This window comes from Pristiophorus japonicus, chromosome 3 (assembly GCF_044704955.1).
Source record: "Pristiophorus japonicus isolate sPriJap1 chromosome 3, sPriJap1.hap1, whole genome shotgun sequence".
NCBI classification, from domain to species: Eukaryota; Metazoa; Chordata; class Chondrichthyes; family Pristiophoridae; genus Pristiophorus; species Pristiophorus japonicus.
Window position 1 is genome coordinate 276,258,031 of NC_091979.1, and position 15,343 is coordinate 276,273,373.

The 15,343-nt window shown below is 43.7% G+C and overlaps 1 protein-coding gene across 1 annotated transcript in view; it reads left to right on the forward strand.

The window, feature by feature from the left end:
• Positions 1–15,343, forward strand: part of fank1 (fibronectin type III and ankyrin repeat domains 1) — a 94,625-nt gene that overhangs the window by 38,150 nt on the left and 41,132 nt on the right. Inside the window, 3 exon segments of the mRNA XM_070874012.1 lie at positions 899–986; positions 988–1,024; positions 11,405–11,486. Coding sequence (XP_070730113.1) covers positions 899–986; positions 988–1,024; positions 11,405–11,486 — 207 coding nt within the window.

The window sequence follows — 15,343 nt, forward strand, 5'->3', positions numbered from 1 at the left end:
TGTTATAAATCATAGTTCTGTAACCTCTGTAATGCCACACTAATGTATTGAGACTGTTACAGCAGGAGGCCGGGAACATCTTTTTAATCTTTTCACTGTTATTTTATTCACATTTAATTTCCTTGTCTGTTAAGCTTCACCACTAGGTGGCAGAAGTGCATTGGCTTCAAAGTGGCAGGCACCTAGATGACATTAATCGATCACAGCAATATAACATACTTTCATTCTGTACAAAATTAAGTCATATCAGTGTAAAAATAAACAATTTTTCTCTCTGATGAACTTAATAATGTCTTTCTCTTTCACCAATAACCTGCTTCTTTTTGGCCCATTAACTGTAGGAGAGGAATGTCCCATCATCTCTAAATTTATGAAATCTAGTATGCTGTATATAGTATTCATGACTTGGCTTATTTATGAGTAAGTGAGACCATAATTCTTTATGCTGCACCACCATAATATTAACCATTATGTCCTAGCACTAGCACTTTTGCTACAGGATTGTATGATCTTTTGTCCTGGCCAATGACAACTAACTTTGAGGATTTACTAAATGAACAGACAGTTGAAGAATCCCAGGTTGAAGAGTGTATATGTTGATGCTAATTCAGCTCCCGTGGCTTTCTCCACTGATAGCCTCAGTAACCCAGTCAGGCAGTTCTCAAAGGATGTAATCAGAAAAATGTTTATGTCTCAGTAGAAATAAATATTAAAAATGATTCTAATTCTTTACAACTTTTGTAATTTTTTTTGTCTGAAAGATGCTTCCTCTTTAACACTGTTACTTAACTATTCCATAAATATTTATTAAAAATGGATTTTGCATTTAATTTGTTTAACTAAAATTGGTGCTATTCTTTTGGTTGTCCCAATATTCTTTGTGCCTTTATTTTCCCAGAGGATATGCTACAAAGCATGTTGTGAAGGGACTTGATGCTTCCACCCCATATAGATTTCGACTAAAAATCATTAGTCATGCAGGGATGCTATGCCTACAGTCCAGTTGTGACTGTTTCTACTACACGTGAGTCTTGCTGAATATTGTTCTTTTCACTGCTTTAAGCACAATTTTTACAACAATGTTTCATTCAGTGGTTAATGTACTGCTAAGAATATACCAAGCTTTACAACTTTTTCTGTTATAACTTGCAATCTCTTTTCTTGCTTTTATTACGATGCTCAATTAATTGTATATGTGGTTCGGTTCAAGATCTAAAGAAATATTGATTGAGCTGTCAACTTGATCTCATGCATCAGATGCAAGAAAAAGCAGAATACGGTCTTTTACTTAGGGACTGAAAGGATTGTACTTGTGATGCCCTGCATTAGCAGCACCACATTACTATAGAGTCCAATTAGTTGTTTGAGATGATATCTTAGTTGTCTTTTGCACCTAATAAACAGTTCGAGATAGATTATGGTGGCCATTTTGGCTCCTCACAAGGATAGATGAACCAATATTGGATTTCAAGATTTCCATTTGCTGTCTAACAACCGGCCATTTATTCTCCGCAAACAAGTTAAAAATTGGAAGAATGAAACTGTTGTTGATCATCAAACCAACCAGTACTCCCATCTTAGATACATAATATGTTAACAGTCCCTGAATACACATAACAAGACTAAAATGTAGGGAAACACAATTGAAATACTTCTGTTTTCAGCTCTTTGACAACTTTTGATTTGTTTTTCTTCCTTTGTTTACTAAGGTGGCCTTTTTCATTGAAAAAAAGTCAATGTTCCTGGCCCGCTTCTCTGCTTCTTTGGTCCTGTATACCCTCGTCAGAGAGTGTTCATTACTAAGGGCTAGAACCTCCACTTTTTTTGCATGCTTAATGCCTACTTAACGTCCATTTTAACGTCCATTTTACCGCAGAAATGACGTATAACGCCCATATATCGGCCATTTTGGCACAAAATGGAAACTGGCGGGCATTTTTCGGAAATTTAGCGCCAAGCGTTACTTTCCACACGGATTTAACACCGAGATTCAATATTAACGCCTGCCCACTTTTTTTTGTAGTAAAGCGCATATCTACCAAAACTAGCGGCCATGAGATCGCCCAGCATCACTTTCACCACCTCGCACACATATCGCCTACAATATCGCTCGCCCAAAAAACCACCCACAAAAAGTGGAACAAACCGGAACTAATCACAGCGTTATGGATGCCATGTTGCAGATCATATGTCGCGTCCTTTAAAAGGCTGCTGTGCTTCAACCTCGGCGGAGTTCAGATGTACTCTGCAGGTCGTTGGAGTTGATGTGAACATCTGTGAAAACATCTTGACCATACTGTGACTGATTGGAATTGAATAGGTGTCTTCGTCGGGACATTCCTTGTTTGTGACCAATCAGTGGAAAACAGAGAGCTACTGCAATGGGGCCTGTCCTTTCTCACCCTCTCTTGGTGACCAATTACATGCAACAGACTCGACATCGCCGAAGGAATGCTCCACTGCATTGTGTGCCCAATGTAAGATGTGACAGACAGATGAGGAGGACCAGACATTACACCCCCCGCAAGTACAAAGAGAAGGATTCTTATTTTGACTTGCCCGAACCATCTGCCTTCGGAGGCTGCGCTTCCACAAAGAGGTTATCACTGAGGTATGCCAGCTGATAAGGGAAGATGTGCAGCCTGCCAGCACCATCAGTACTGCACTGTCCGTCGAGGTCAAAGTCACCACGGCACTGTCGTTCTACGCCTCGAGTTCTTTTCAGGCCACAACTGGAGACATTTGTGGACTTTCTCAGCATGCCACACATTGCTGCATTAATCAGATCACTGAAGCCTTGTATGCAGGCAGGAGGGACTTGATCAGCTTCCCTATGACCAGGGAGGTACAGAGTGAAAGGGCTCTAGGATTCTCATGAATTGCAAACTTCCCCAAGGTGCAGGGAGCAATAGACTGTATGCACATCGCGATGCGGGCACCTTTTCAGGATGCTGAGGTTTTCAGGAACCACAAGGGATTCCACTCCCTGAATGTTTAACTGGCTGTCGACCACCAGCAAATTATACTGGCAGTGAATGCTCAATTTCCAGGCAGCATCCATGATGCTCACATCTTGCGTGAAAGCACTGTATCTGACTTGTTTAACAATGAGCCACAAGGTCAATGCTGGATGCTTGGTGACAAAGGATATGGCCTCGCCACCTGGCACCTGGCTGATGACCCTCCTGCATGACACCCACACCAAGGCCGAGAGCCACAGAACAACTCGCAATATCGTGGAGAAAACTATTGGAGTGCTGAAGCAGCGCTTTGGATGCCTGGACCACTCAGGGGGTGAGCTCCAAAATCACCCTGAGCAGGTAGCTAAATTCGTAGTGTGCTCCATGCTGCACAACTTGGCTATCAGGAGGGGACAAGAATTGCCTGATGAGCCTGACAGTCCACCTCACCAGAGAGAGGAAGAGGAGGACGAGGAGGTGGACGCTGACCTCGGGCCAGACAATCAGGCTGATGCTGAAGCCATGCCCCTGCCCCCCCGTAGACCGCATGAAAGGACCCATGGTTGCATGATAGCTGCAAGAGCCTTACGTCAGGAGCTCATCAATGATCGTTTTGCCTGAAGGAACGTTGCTGTTATTTACAAGGCTGACACACTGCTGTGTGTGCAGGTTATACATCAATGGTGGGCATCACCTTGGTGATATTTAAAGATTAAGTTGATTGAAGTTAAGTGCGATTATACCCTTTGATGTTAAGGAATCAGCAGCGTGTAACGGTGCAGCTATCTGAGCCAATGCGAAACAAGGTTTTGTTACATAAAAAACATGTAAACCGAACATTAGTCTGAAATCATCAGTATTTCTGTACAATCCAACCTGCGACCCCCCACCGCTTCTCCTCCCCTCCTCTACCCCTTCCCCTTCCCCTCCTGACTCCAAGCTGCCTGGCCGAGGAGGTCCTGAGGCGATGCTTCATTGGCGGGGGGGGGGGGCGGGGGGGGGGGGTGGGTGATGGCCGAACCGCTGCTTGGACAGATACGGGAGAGGACGGTCCCGATGTGGGAACGTGCTCCGAGCCAGAAGCAAGATGTTGCTGCTGGCTCTCATGTTTGGTTGGCAATGGGGGTGCAGCACCTTGGGGTGCAGTGCCGCACTCCGGGACCACTGGGAGCCCTCTACCACCAGTGTTCCTAGCTACCAGCTCCAGGGCCTCCTCCATCCCTTCCATGTTTAATCTTATTTGTTGGACAAAAACTCGGTGAAAATTATGTTCCTGGTTCTGAGTAGGCTTTTTGCTACTGGTCAATCTCTGTCGTGCCTCCCACAAAAGCCAGACAAGCACACACCACAACCACACATGTTTTCAATGCCTCTGAGCTCCCTTTCTCTCTGTCTCTTCTTCTGTGCATGTCATGATGACCCTTGATCCCCTAAATCGCAGGAATCGAGCGTTGCCATGCCGTTGCTAAGGACGGCCACATTTTACGGCAGAAGGTCAAAAAAATTTAACGCTACCGCCCATTTCATATCGCTCACGGTAACGCCCATTTTCAAAAATGGAAACGAAGTGTTTTGAGAATGGGCGAGAAGCCGGTGATCTGAAAATCCTTTTTTAACACCCACGCTGGAAATAATGCCCATTTTTGGGCATTAAGCACAAAAGTGGAGGTTCTAGCCCTAAGACTTTTAGACTGAAAGCAAGCTTCTATAGATATGTGAAGAGAAAAAGATTAGTGAAAACAAACGTAGGTCCCTTGCAGTCAGATTCAGGTGAATTTATAATGGGGAACAACGAAATGGCAGACCAGTTAAACAAATACTTTGGTTCTGTCTTCACGAAGGAAGACACGAATAACCTTCCGGAAATACTAAGGGACCGAGGTTCTAGTGGGAAGGAGGAACTGAAGGAAATCCTTATTAGGTGGAAAATTGTGTTCGGGAAATTGATGGGATTGAAGGCCGATAAATCCCTGGGGTCTGATAGTCTGCATCCCAGAGTACTTAAGGAAATAGCCCTAGAAATAGTGGATGAATTGGTGATAATTTTCCAAAAGTCTATCGACTCTGGATCGGTTCCTATGGAATGGAGGGTAGCTAATGTAACACCACTTTTTAAGAAAGGAGGGAGAGAGAAAATGGGTAATTATCGACCAGTAGTGGGGAAAATGTTGGAATCAATTATTAAAGATGAAATAGTAGCATATTTGGAAAGCAGTCACGAGATCGGTCCAAGTCAGCATGGATTTATGAAAGGGAAATCATGCTTGACAAATCTTCTGGAATTTTTTGAGGATGTAACCAGCAGAGTGGACAAGGGAGAACCAGTGGATGTTGTATATTTGGACTTTCAAAAGGCTTTTGACAAGGTCCCACACAAGAGATTGGTGTGCAAAATTAAAGCACATGGTATTGGGGGTAATGTACTGATGTGGATAGAGAACTCGTTGGCAGACAGGAAGCAGAGAATCGGGATAAACGGGTCCTTTTCCGAATGGCAGGCAGTGACTAGTGGGGTGCCGCAGGGCTCAGTGCTGGGACCCCAGCTCGTTACAATATAATTAATGATTTAGATAAGGGAATTGAGTGTAATATCTCCAAGTTTGCAGATGACACTAAGCTGGATGGCGGTGTGAGCTGTGAGGAGGACGCTAAGAGGTTGCAGAGTGACTTGGACAGGTTAGCTGAGTGGGCAAACGCGTGGCAGATGCAGTATAATGTGGATAAATGTGAGGGTATCCACTTTGGTGGCAAAAACACGAAGGCAGAATATTATCTGAATGGCGGCAGATTAGGAAAACGGGAGGTGCAACAAGACCTGGGTGTCATGGTAATCAGTCATTGAAAGTTGGCATGCAGGTACAGCAGGCAGTGTAGAAGGCAAATGGTATGTTAGCCTTCATAGCTAGGGAATTTGAGTATAGGAACAGAGAGGTCTTACTGAAGTTGTACAGGGCCTTAGTGAGGCCTCACTTGGGATATTGTGTTCAGTTTTGGTCTCCTAATCTGAGGAAGGACGTTCTTGCTATTGAGGGAGTGCAGCGAAGGTTCACCAGACTGATTCCCGGGATGACAGGACTGACATATGAGGAGAGACTGGATCGACTGGGCCTCTATTCACTGGAGTTTAGAAGGATGAGAGGGGATCTCATAGATACATATAAAATTCTGACGAAACTGGACAGGTTAGATGCAGGAAGAATGTTCCCGATGATGGGGAAGTCCAGAACCAGGGGACATAGTCTAAGGATAAGGGGTAAGCCATTTAGGACTGAGATGAGGAGAAACTTTTTCACTCAGAGAATTGTTAGCCTGTGGCATTCCCTACCGCAGAGAGTTGCTGATGCCAGTTCATTGGATATATTCAAGAGGGAGTTAGATATGGCCCTTACGGCTAAAGCGATCAAGAGGTATGGAGAGAAAGCTGGAAAGGGGTACTGAGGTGTATGATCAGCCATGATCTTATCGAATGGCCTACTCCTGCACCTATTTTCTATGTTTCTATGTTTCTATAATCTCATCTTTGATGTAAGACTTCTCTGTGATATATGTTTATGACTCTTTAGGGCTAGAAATGCGCCGATTTTGCGACCGGGTTTTTGGCGCTATTTCACCATATTTGGCAGGAAATTCGGTGACGTTTTGCGGCTGCACTTTCCCGTTACCGCTAGGGAGAGGAGCGCTGCCGTGCAAGACCCGAAATTGCGTTTTCACCCGAAATTTGGCTCTCTCCGCACCCGTATTCTACGCCTAGAATACCGACCGGGAAAAACCTGCATTGCAGCTCTGCCAACAGCGTTAAGTATGAAGACCTGCAAAAAAGGTAAGTTAAAGTTTTTATTTTTTAAATTCTTTTTCAGTGATTTGGTAGGTAAGAGTTTTCTGAATGTTTTGTGAATTTTGATTTTTTGTTTTTTCCAAATTTTTTGTTGTTGTTTCCCCCCCCTCCCAAGGTCTCTCTTGCAGCGCTATCGGCCTCGGACTAAAGTTGCTGAAATTCACGGTTAGTGCCGCGAACCCTCCAGCAAAGCCGATTTTTACCACTGCACAAATTAAAGGCCGAATATCCGGCCTACTAATGGTAGCGAAGTGAAAATGGTAATTTTGGCGAAAAAAATACAGCCAGTTGTCGTGGTGCACATTGGTACCAACGACATAGGTAAAAAAAGGGATGAGGTCCTATGAAACGAATTTAAGGAGCTAGGAGCTAAATTAAAAAGTAGGACCTCAAAAGTAGTAATCTCGGGATTGCTACCAGTGCCACGTGCTAGTCAGATTAGGAATCGCAGGATAGCGCAGATGAATATGTGGCTTGAGCAGTGGTGCAGCAGGGAGGGATTCAAATTCCTGGGGCAATGGAACCGGTTCTGGGGGAGGTGGGACCAATACAAACCGGACGGTCTGCACCTGAGCAGGACCGGAACCAATGTCCTAGGGGGAGTGTTTGCTAGTGCTGTTGGGGAGGAGTTAAACTAATATGGCAGGGGGATGGGAACCAATGCAGGGAGACAGAGGGAAACAAAAAGGAGACAAAAGCAAAAGACAGAAAGGAGATGAGGAAAAGTGGAGGGTAGAGAAACCCAAGGCAAAGAACAAAAAGGGCCACTGTACAGCAAAATTCTAAAAGGACAAAAGGGTGTTAAAAAAACAAGCCTGAAGGCTTTGTGTCTTAATGCAAGGAGTATCCGTACTAAGGTGGATGAATTAACTGTGCAAATAGATGTTAACAAATATGATGTGATTGGGATTACGGAGACGTGGTTCCAGGATGATCAGGGCTGGGAACTCAACATCCAGGGGTATTCAACATTCAGGAAGGATAGAATAAAAGGAAAAGGAGGTGGGGTAGCATTGCTGGTTAAAGAGGAGATTAATGCAATAGTTAGGAGGGACATTAGCTTGGATGATGTGGAATCTATATGGGTAGAGCTGCAGAACACCAAAGGGCAAAAAACGTTAGTGGGAGTTGTGTACAGACCTCCAAACAGTAGTAGTGATGTTGGGGAGGGCATCAAACAGGAAATTAGGGGTGCATGCAATAAGGGTGCAGCAGTTATAATGGGTGACTTTAATATGCACATAGATTGGGCTAACCAAACTGGAAGCAATACGGTGGAGGAAGATTTCCTGGAGTGCATAAGGAATGGTTTTCTAGACCAATATGTCGAGGAACCAACTAGGGGGGAGGCCATCTTAGACTGGGTGTTGTGTAATGAGAGAGGATTAATTAGCAATCTCGTTGTGCGAGGCCCTTTGGGGAAGAGTGACCATAATATGGTGGAATTCTGCATTAGGATGGAGAATGAAACAGTTAATTCAGAGACCATGGTCCAGAACTTAAAGAAGGGTAACTTTGAAGGTATGAGGCGTGAATTGGCTAGGATAGATTGGCGAATGATACTTAAGGGGTTGACTGTGGATGGGCAATGGCAGACATTTAGAGACCGCATGGATGAACTACAACAATTGTACATTCCTGTCTGGCGTAAAAATAGAAAAGGGAAGGTGGATCAACCGTGGCTATCAAGGGAAATCAGGGATAGTATTAAAGCCAAGGAAGTGGCATACAAATTGGCCAGAAATAGCAGCGAACCCGGAGATTGGGAGAAATTTAGAACTCAGCAGAGAAGGACAAAGGGTTTGATTAGGGCAGGGAAAATGGAGTACGAGAAGAAGCTTGCAGGGAACATTAAGACGGATTGCAAAAGTTTCTATAGATATGTAAAGAGAAAAAGGTTAGTAAAGACAAACGTAGGTCCCCTGCAGTCAGAATCAGGGGAAGTCATAACGGGGAACAAAGAAATGGCGGACCAATTGAACAAGTACTTTGGTTCGGTATTCACTAAGGAGGACACAAACAACCTTCCGGATATAAAAGGGGTCAGAGGGTCTAGTAAGGAGGAGGAACTGAGGGAAATCCTTATTAGTCGGGAAATTGTGTTGGGGAAATTGATGGGATTGAAGGCCGAAAAATCGCCAGGGCCTGATGGACTGCATCCCAGAGAACTTAAGGAGGTGGCCTTGGAAATAGCGGATGCATTGACAGTCATTTTCCAACATTCCATAGACTCTGGATTAGTTCCTATCGAGTGGAGGGTAGCCAATGTAACCCCACTTTTTAAAAAAGGAGGGAGAGAGAAAACAGGGAATTATAGACCGGTCAGCCTGACATCGGTAGTGGGTAAAATGATGGAATCAATTATTAAGGATGTCATAGCAGCGCATTTGGAAAGGGGTGACATGATAGGTCCAAGTCAGCATGGATTTGTGAAAGTGAAATCATGCTTGACAAATCTTCTGGAATTTTTTGAGGATGTTTCCAGTAGAGTGGACAAGGGAGAACCAGTTGATGTGGTATATTTGGACTTTCAGAAGGCTTTCGACAAGGTCCCACACAAGAGATTAATGTGCAAAGTTAAAGCACATGGGATTGGGGGTAGTGTACTTACATGGATTGAGAACTGGTTGTCAAATAGGAGGCAAAGAGTAGGAGTAAATGGGTACTTTTCAGAATGGCAGGCGGTGACTAATGGGGTACCGCAAGGTTCTGTGCTGGGGCCCCAGCTGTTTACACTGTACATTAATGATTTAGACGAGGGGATTAAATGTAGTATCTCCAAATTTGCGGATGACACTAAGTTGGGTGGCAGTGTGAGCTGCGAGGAGGATGCTATGAGGCTGCAGAGACTTGGATAGGTTAGGTGAGTGGGCAAATGCATGGCAGATGAAATATAATGTGGATAGATGTGAGGTTATCCACTTTGGTGGTAAAAACAGAGAGACAGACTATTATCTGAATGGTGACAGATTAGGAAAAGGGGAGGTGCAACGAGACCTGGATGTCATGGTACATCAGTCATTGAAGGTTGGCAAGCAGGTACAGCATACGGTTAAGAAAGCAAATGGCATGTTGGCCTTCATAGCGAGGGGATTTGAGTACAGGGGAAGGAGGTGTTGCTACAGTTGTACAGGGCCTTGGTGAGGCCACACCTGGAGTATTGTGTAAAGTTTTGGTCTCCTAACCTGAGGAAGGACATTCTTGCTATTGAGGGAGTGCAGCGAAGGTTCACCAGACTGATTCCCGGGTTGGCGGGACTGACCTATCAAGAAAGACTGGATCAACTGGGCTTGTATTCACTGGAGTTCAGAAGAATGAGAGGGGACCTTATAGAAACGTTTAAAATTCTGACGGGTTTAGACAGGTTAGATGCAGGAAGAATGTTCCCAATGTTGGGGAAGTCCAGAATCAGGGGTCACAGTCTGAGGATAAGGGGTAAGCCATTTAGGACCGAGATGAGGAGAAACTTCTTCACCCAGAGAGTGGTGAACCTGTGGAATTCTCTACCACAGAAAGTTGTTGAGGCCAATTCACTAAATATATTCAAAAAGGAGTTAGATGTAGTCCTTACTACTAGGGGAATCAAGGGATATGGCGAGAAAGCAGGAATGGGGTACTGAAGTTGCATGTTCAGCCATGAGCTCATTGAATGGCGGTGCAGGCTAGAAGGGCCGAATGGCCTACTCCACCTATTTTCTATGTTTCTATGTTTCTATGTTTGCTGAAAACCGAATTTCTAGCCCTAGAGACTCGATGGCACACTTGATTACCACACCATCTTTACATCTCTGGCTGTTATTTTGGATCTGTCTTTGATGCCAGCTCAGACTCTTTTTAGATTCTATAAGGGTCCTACATGAGGTTAGTTTGGGCAGTCTCAACTCAGTTTGTTACGAGCATCGGTGTACTGTACAAAACCACAGAGAATTTGTCCCCAATTTGTAGTGTCTCCACCGGGATAGGAAAGCTATTTTAAAATTGGACTTAAGACAGAGGTTTTCAAACTGGAGTCTGTAGGCCTTAAAAGGTCCATAAGGAGATCCCAAAAGGTCTGTGATATCATTGGGGATCATGCATACTTTGTGCTGTGAACAATTAGACTTGGAAATTCTGTGTTCTACATTTTGTCTGAATTTATTGACTTTCTAATACTTCCTGTTATATTCTAATGAAAGCATGTTGTGCAGTGAAAGCACTGTTTTCCTTTAGATAACTGTTGCTATCTTTTGGAAGTTAGACTGGGGTGGGCTGAAGTTCCTGGGAGTGTGTGAACATTTTCAGGGATTCCCCGGTCGGCAACGTTTGATAAAGACTGACTTAAGGCTGATTTTTGGTCTGTATAAAAGGAGCTTTCTCATTTATCTAATAACCCATGCTACTTCAGATCTGGGATTTCTTGTGCTAGCACTGTGATTGACAACATTAACTTTGAGCGTAAAATCCCACCACTTAACCTCTCCCAACTCACTCCTTCCAGTTCTATTGTTGGATAAATTCTATTTTCCACAATTATTACTTGGTGTACTAATAAATATTCATTCTTGATTTCTCCTTTCATGGTTGATGTGAAGGTTTTCATCTGTTACTTTTTGTTATCATTTATAATTAGAGGAACCAATGAGCGGAAAGCATTTGCACCATGCTGTAATTAAGAATGATGTAGAGGGAGCATGCCATGCACTGCAGTCAGGGTAGTTAATACTGCTTACATTTGCTCACTGATTTCCATCTCCTTGCAATAGTGTGATACTGATTCTCCTTTATTAATACAGGCTTAGTATTTAATCTAGTGATTATGGTTGATAAAATTCCAATTGTCTTATTTTGAATTTAATATTCTGTCCCCAAATAATTGTAATTTTACATACATATACAATGGGCTACATTCTCCTTTGCATGCATGAATGCTCACAGGTACATCAATAATTGGCCAGAGCATCCTCATTTTCTTTATACAATGCAATCCAGTATGTTTAATTTCTACATTTCACACTTTCGCTGATTAGTATCTGTATTGTATAGAATCATAGAAATTTACAGCACGCCTGGAGGCCATTTCGGCCCATTGTGTCCGTGCCGGCCTATAAAGAGCTATCCAGCCTAATCCCACTTTTCAACTCTTGGTCCGTAGCCTTGTAGGTTACGGCACTTCAAGTGCATCTCCAAGTACTTTTTAAATGTGTTGAGAGTTTCTGCCTCTACCACCCTTTCAGGCAGTGAGTTCCAGACCCCCACCACTCTCTGGCTGAAAACAATTCCTCTCAAATCCCCTATAGACCTCCTACCAATTACTTTAAACCTATGCACCCTGGTTGTTGACCCCTCTGCTAAGGGAAATAGGTCCATCCTATCCACTATAACTAGGCCCCTCATAATTGTATATACCTCAATGTCTCCCCTCGGCTTCCTCTGTTCTAAAGTAAACAAAACCAGCCTATCCAATTTTTCCTTATAGCTAAAATTCTCCAGTCTAGGCAACATCCTCGCAAATCTCCTCCGTACCCTCTCGAGTGCAATCACATCTTTCCTGTAATGTGATGACCAGAACTGCATGCAGTATTCTAGCTGTGGCCTAACTAGTGTTTTATAAAGTTCAAGCATAACCTCCCTGCTCTTGTATTCTATGCCTCAGCTAATAAAGGCAAGTATACTGTATGCCTTCTTAACCACCTTATCTACCTGGCCTGCTACCTTCAGGGATCTGTGGACATGCACTCCAAGGTCCCTTTGTTCCTCTACACGTCTTTGTGTCCTACCATTTATTGTGTATTCCCTTGCCTTGTTAGCCCTCCCCAAATGCATTATCTCACACTTCTCTGGATTGAATTCCATTTGTCACTGTTCTGTCCACCTGACCAGTTCATTGATATATTCCTGCAGTCTACAGCTTTCTTCTTCATTATCAACCACACAGACAATTTTTTTATCATCTGCAAACTTATTAATCATACCTCCGACATTCAAGTCTAAATCATTGATATACAGGTACAAGAAACATAGAAACATAGAAAATAAGTGCAGGAGTAGGCCATTCGGCCCTTCGAGCCTGCACCACCATTCAATAAGATCATGGCTGATCATTCACCTCAGTACCCCTTTCCTGCTTTCTCTCCATACCTCTTGATCCCTTTAGCCGTATGGGCCATATCTAATTCCCTCTTGAATATATCCAATGAACAGGCATCAATAAATCTCTGCGGTAGGGAATTCCACAGGTTAACAACTCTCTGAGTGAAGACGTTTATTCTCATCTCAGTCCTAAATGGCTTACCCCTTATCCTTAGACTATGTTCCCTGGCTCTGGATATCCCCAACATCGGGAACATTCTTCCTGCATTTAACCTGTCCAGTCCCATCAGAATTTTATATGTTTCGATGAGATCCCCTCTCATCCTTCTAAACTCCAGTGAATACAGGCTCAGTCGATCCAGTCTCTCCTCATATGTCAGTCCTGCCATCCCAGGAATCAGTCTGGTGAACCTTCGCTGCACTCCCTCAATAGCAAGAACATAGCCCTGTACAACTGCAATAGCCCTGTACAACTGCAGTAAGACCTCCCTGCTCCTATACTCAAATCCCCTAGCTATGATGGCCAACATACATTTGCCTTCTTCATCACCTGCTGTACCTGCATGCCAACTTTCAATGACTGATGTACCATGACACCCAGGTCTCGTTACACCTCCCCTTTTCCTAATCTGCCGCCATTCAGATAATATTCTGCCTTCGTGTTTTTGCCACCAAAGTGGATAACCTCACATTTATCCACATTATACTGCATCTGCCATGCGTTTGCCCACTCACCTAACCTGTCCAAGTCACCCTGCAGCCTCTTAGTGTCCCCCTCAAAGCTCACACCGCCACCCAGCTTAGTGTCATCTGCAAACTTGGAGATATTACACTCAATTCCTTCATCTAAATCATTAATGTATATTGTAAATAGCTGCGGTCCCAGCACTGAGCCCTGCAGCACCCCACTAGTCACTGCCTGCTATTCGGAAAAGTACCCGTTTATCCCGACTCTCTGCTTCCTGTCTGCCAACCAGTTCTCTATCCACGTCAGTACATTACTCCCAATACCATGTGCTTTAATTTTGCACACCAATCTCTTGTGTGGGACCTTGTCAAAAGCCTTTTGAAAGTCGAAATACACCACATCCACTGGTTCTCCCTTGTCCACTCTACTTTACATCCTCAAAAAATTCCAGAAGATTTGTCAAGCAGGATTTCCCTTTCATAAATCCATGCTGACTGCTTTCCAAATGCGCTGCTATTTCATCTTTAATAATTGATTCCAACATTTTCCCCACCACTGATGTCAGGCTAACCGGCCTATAATTACCTATTTTTTCTCTCCCTCCTTTCTTAAAAAGTGCTGTTACATTAGCTATCCTCCAGTCCATAGGAACTGATCCAGAGTCGATAGACTGTTGGAAAATGATAGCAATACAGCCACTATTTCTAGGGCTACTTCCTTAAGTACTCTGGGATGCAGACTATCAGACCCCGGGAATTTATCGGCCTTCAATCCCATCAATTTCCCTAACACAATTTCCCGCCTAATAAGGATATCCTTCAGTTCCTCCTTCTCACTAGACGCTCGGTCCCCTAGTATTTCCGGAAGGTTATTTGTGTCTTCCTTCGTGAAGATAGAACCAAAGTATTTGTTTAACTGGTCCGCCATTTCTTTGTTCCCCATTATAAATTCACCTGAATCTGACTGCAAGGGACCTACGTTTGTCTTCACTAATCCTTTTCTCTTCACATATCTATAGAAGCTTTTATGTTCCCAGCAAGCTTCCTGTCCTATTCTATTTTCTCCCTCCTAATTAAACCTTTTGTCCTCCTCTGCTGTATTATAAAATTCTCCCAGTCCTCAGGTTTGCTGCTTTTTCTGGCCAATTTATATGCCTCTTCCTTGGATTTAACACTATCGTTAATTTCCCTTGTTAGCCACGGTTGAGCCACCTTCCTCGTTTTAATTTTACTCCAGACAGCGATGTACAATTGTTGAAGTTCATCCATGTGATCTTTAAATGTTTGCCATTGCCTATCCACCGTCAACCCTTTAAGTATCACTCGCCAGTCTATTCTAGCCAATTCACGTCTCATACCATCGAAGTTACCTTTCCTTAAGTTCAGGACCCTAGACTCTGAATTAACTGTGCCACTCTCCAGCTTAATAAAGAATTTTACTATATTATGGTCACTCTTCCCCGAGGGGCCTCACACAACAAGATTGCTAAATAGTCCTTTCTCATTACACATCACCCAGTCTAGGATGGCCAGCCCTCTAGTTGGTTCCTCGACATACTAGTCGAGAAAACCATCCCTAATACACTCCAGGAAATCCTCCTCCACCACATTGCTACCAGTTTGGTTAGCCCAATCAATATGTAGATTAAAGTCATCCATGATAACTGCTGTACCTTTATTGCACGTGTAAAGTCATTACTCTACAGCATGAAACCACACAAGGCACATTCCAGGGACAAGGCCACTCTGTGACCTTAACTCTTTATTACAGGACTCCAGAAGTGATGACCCT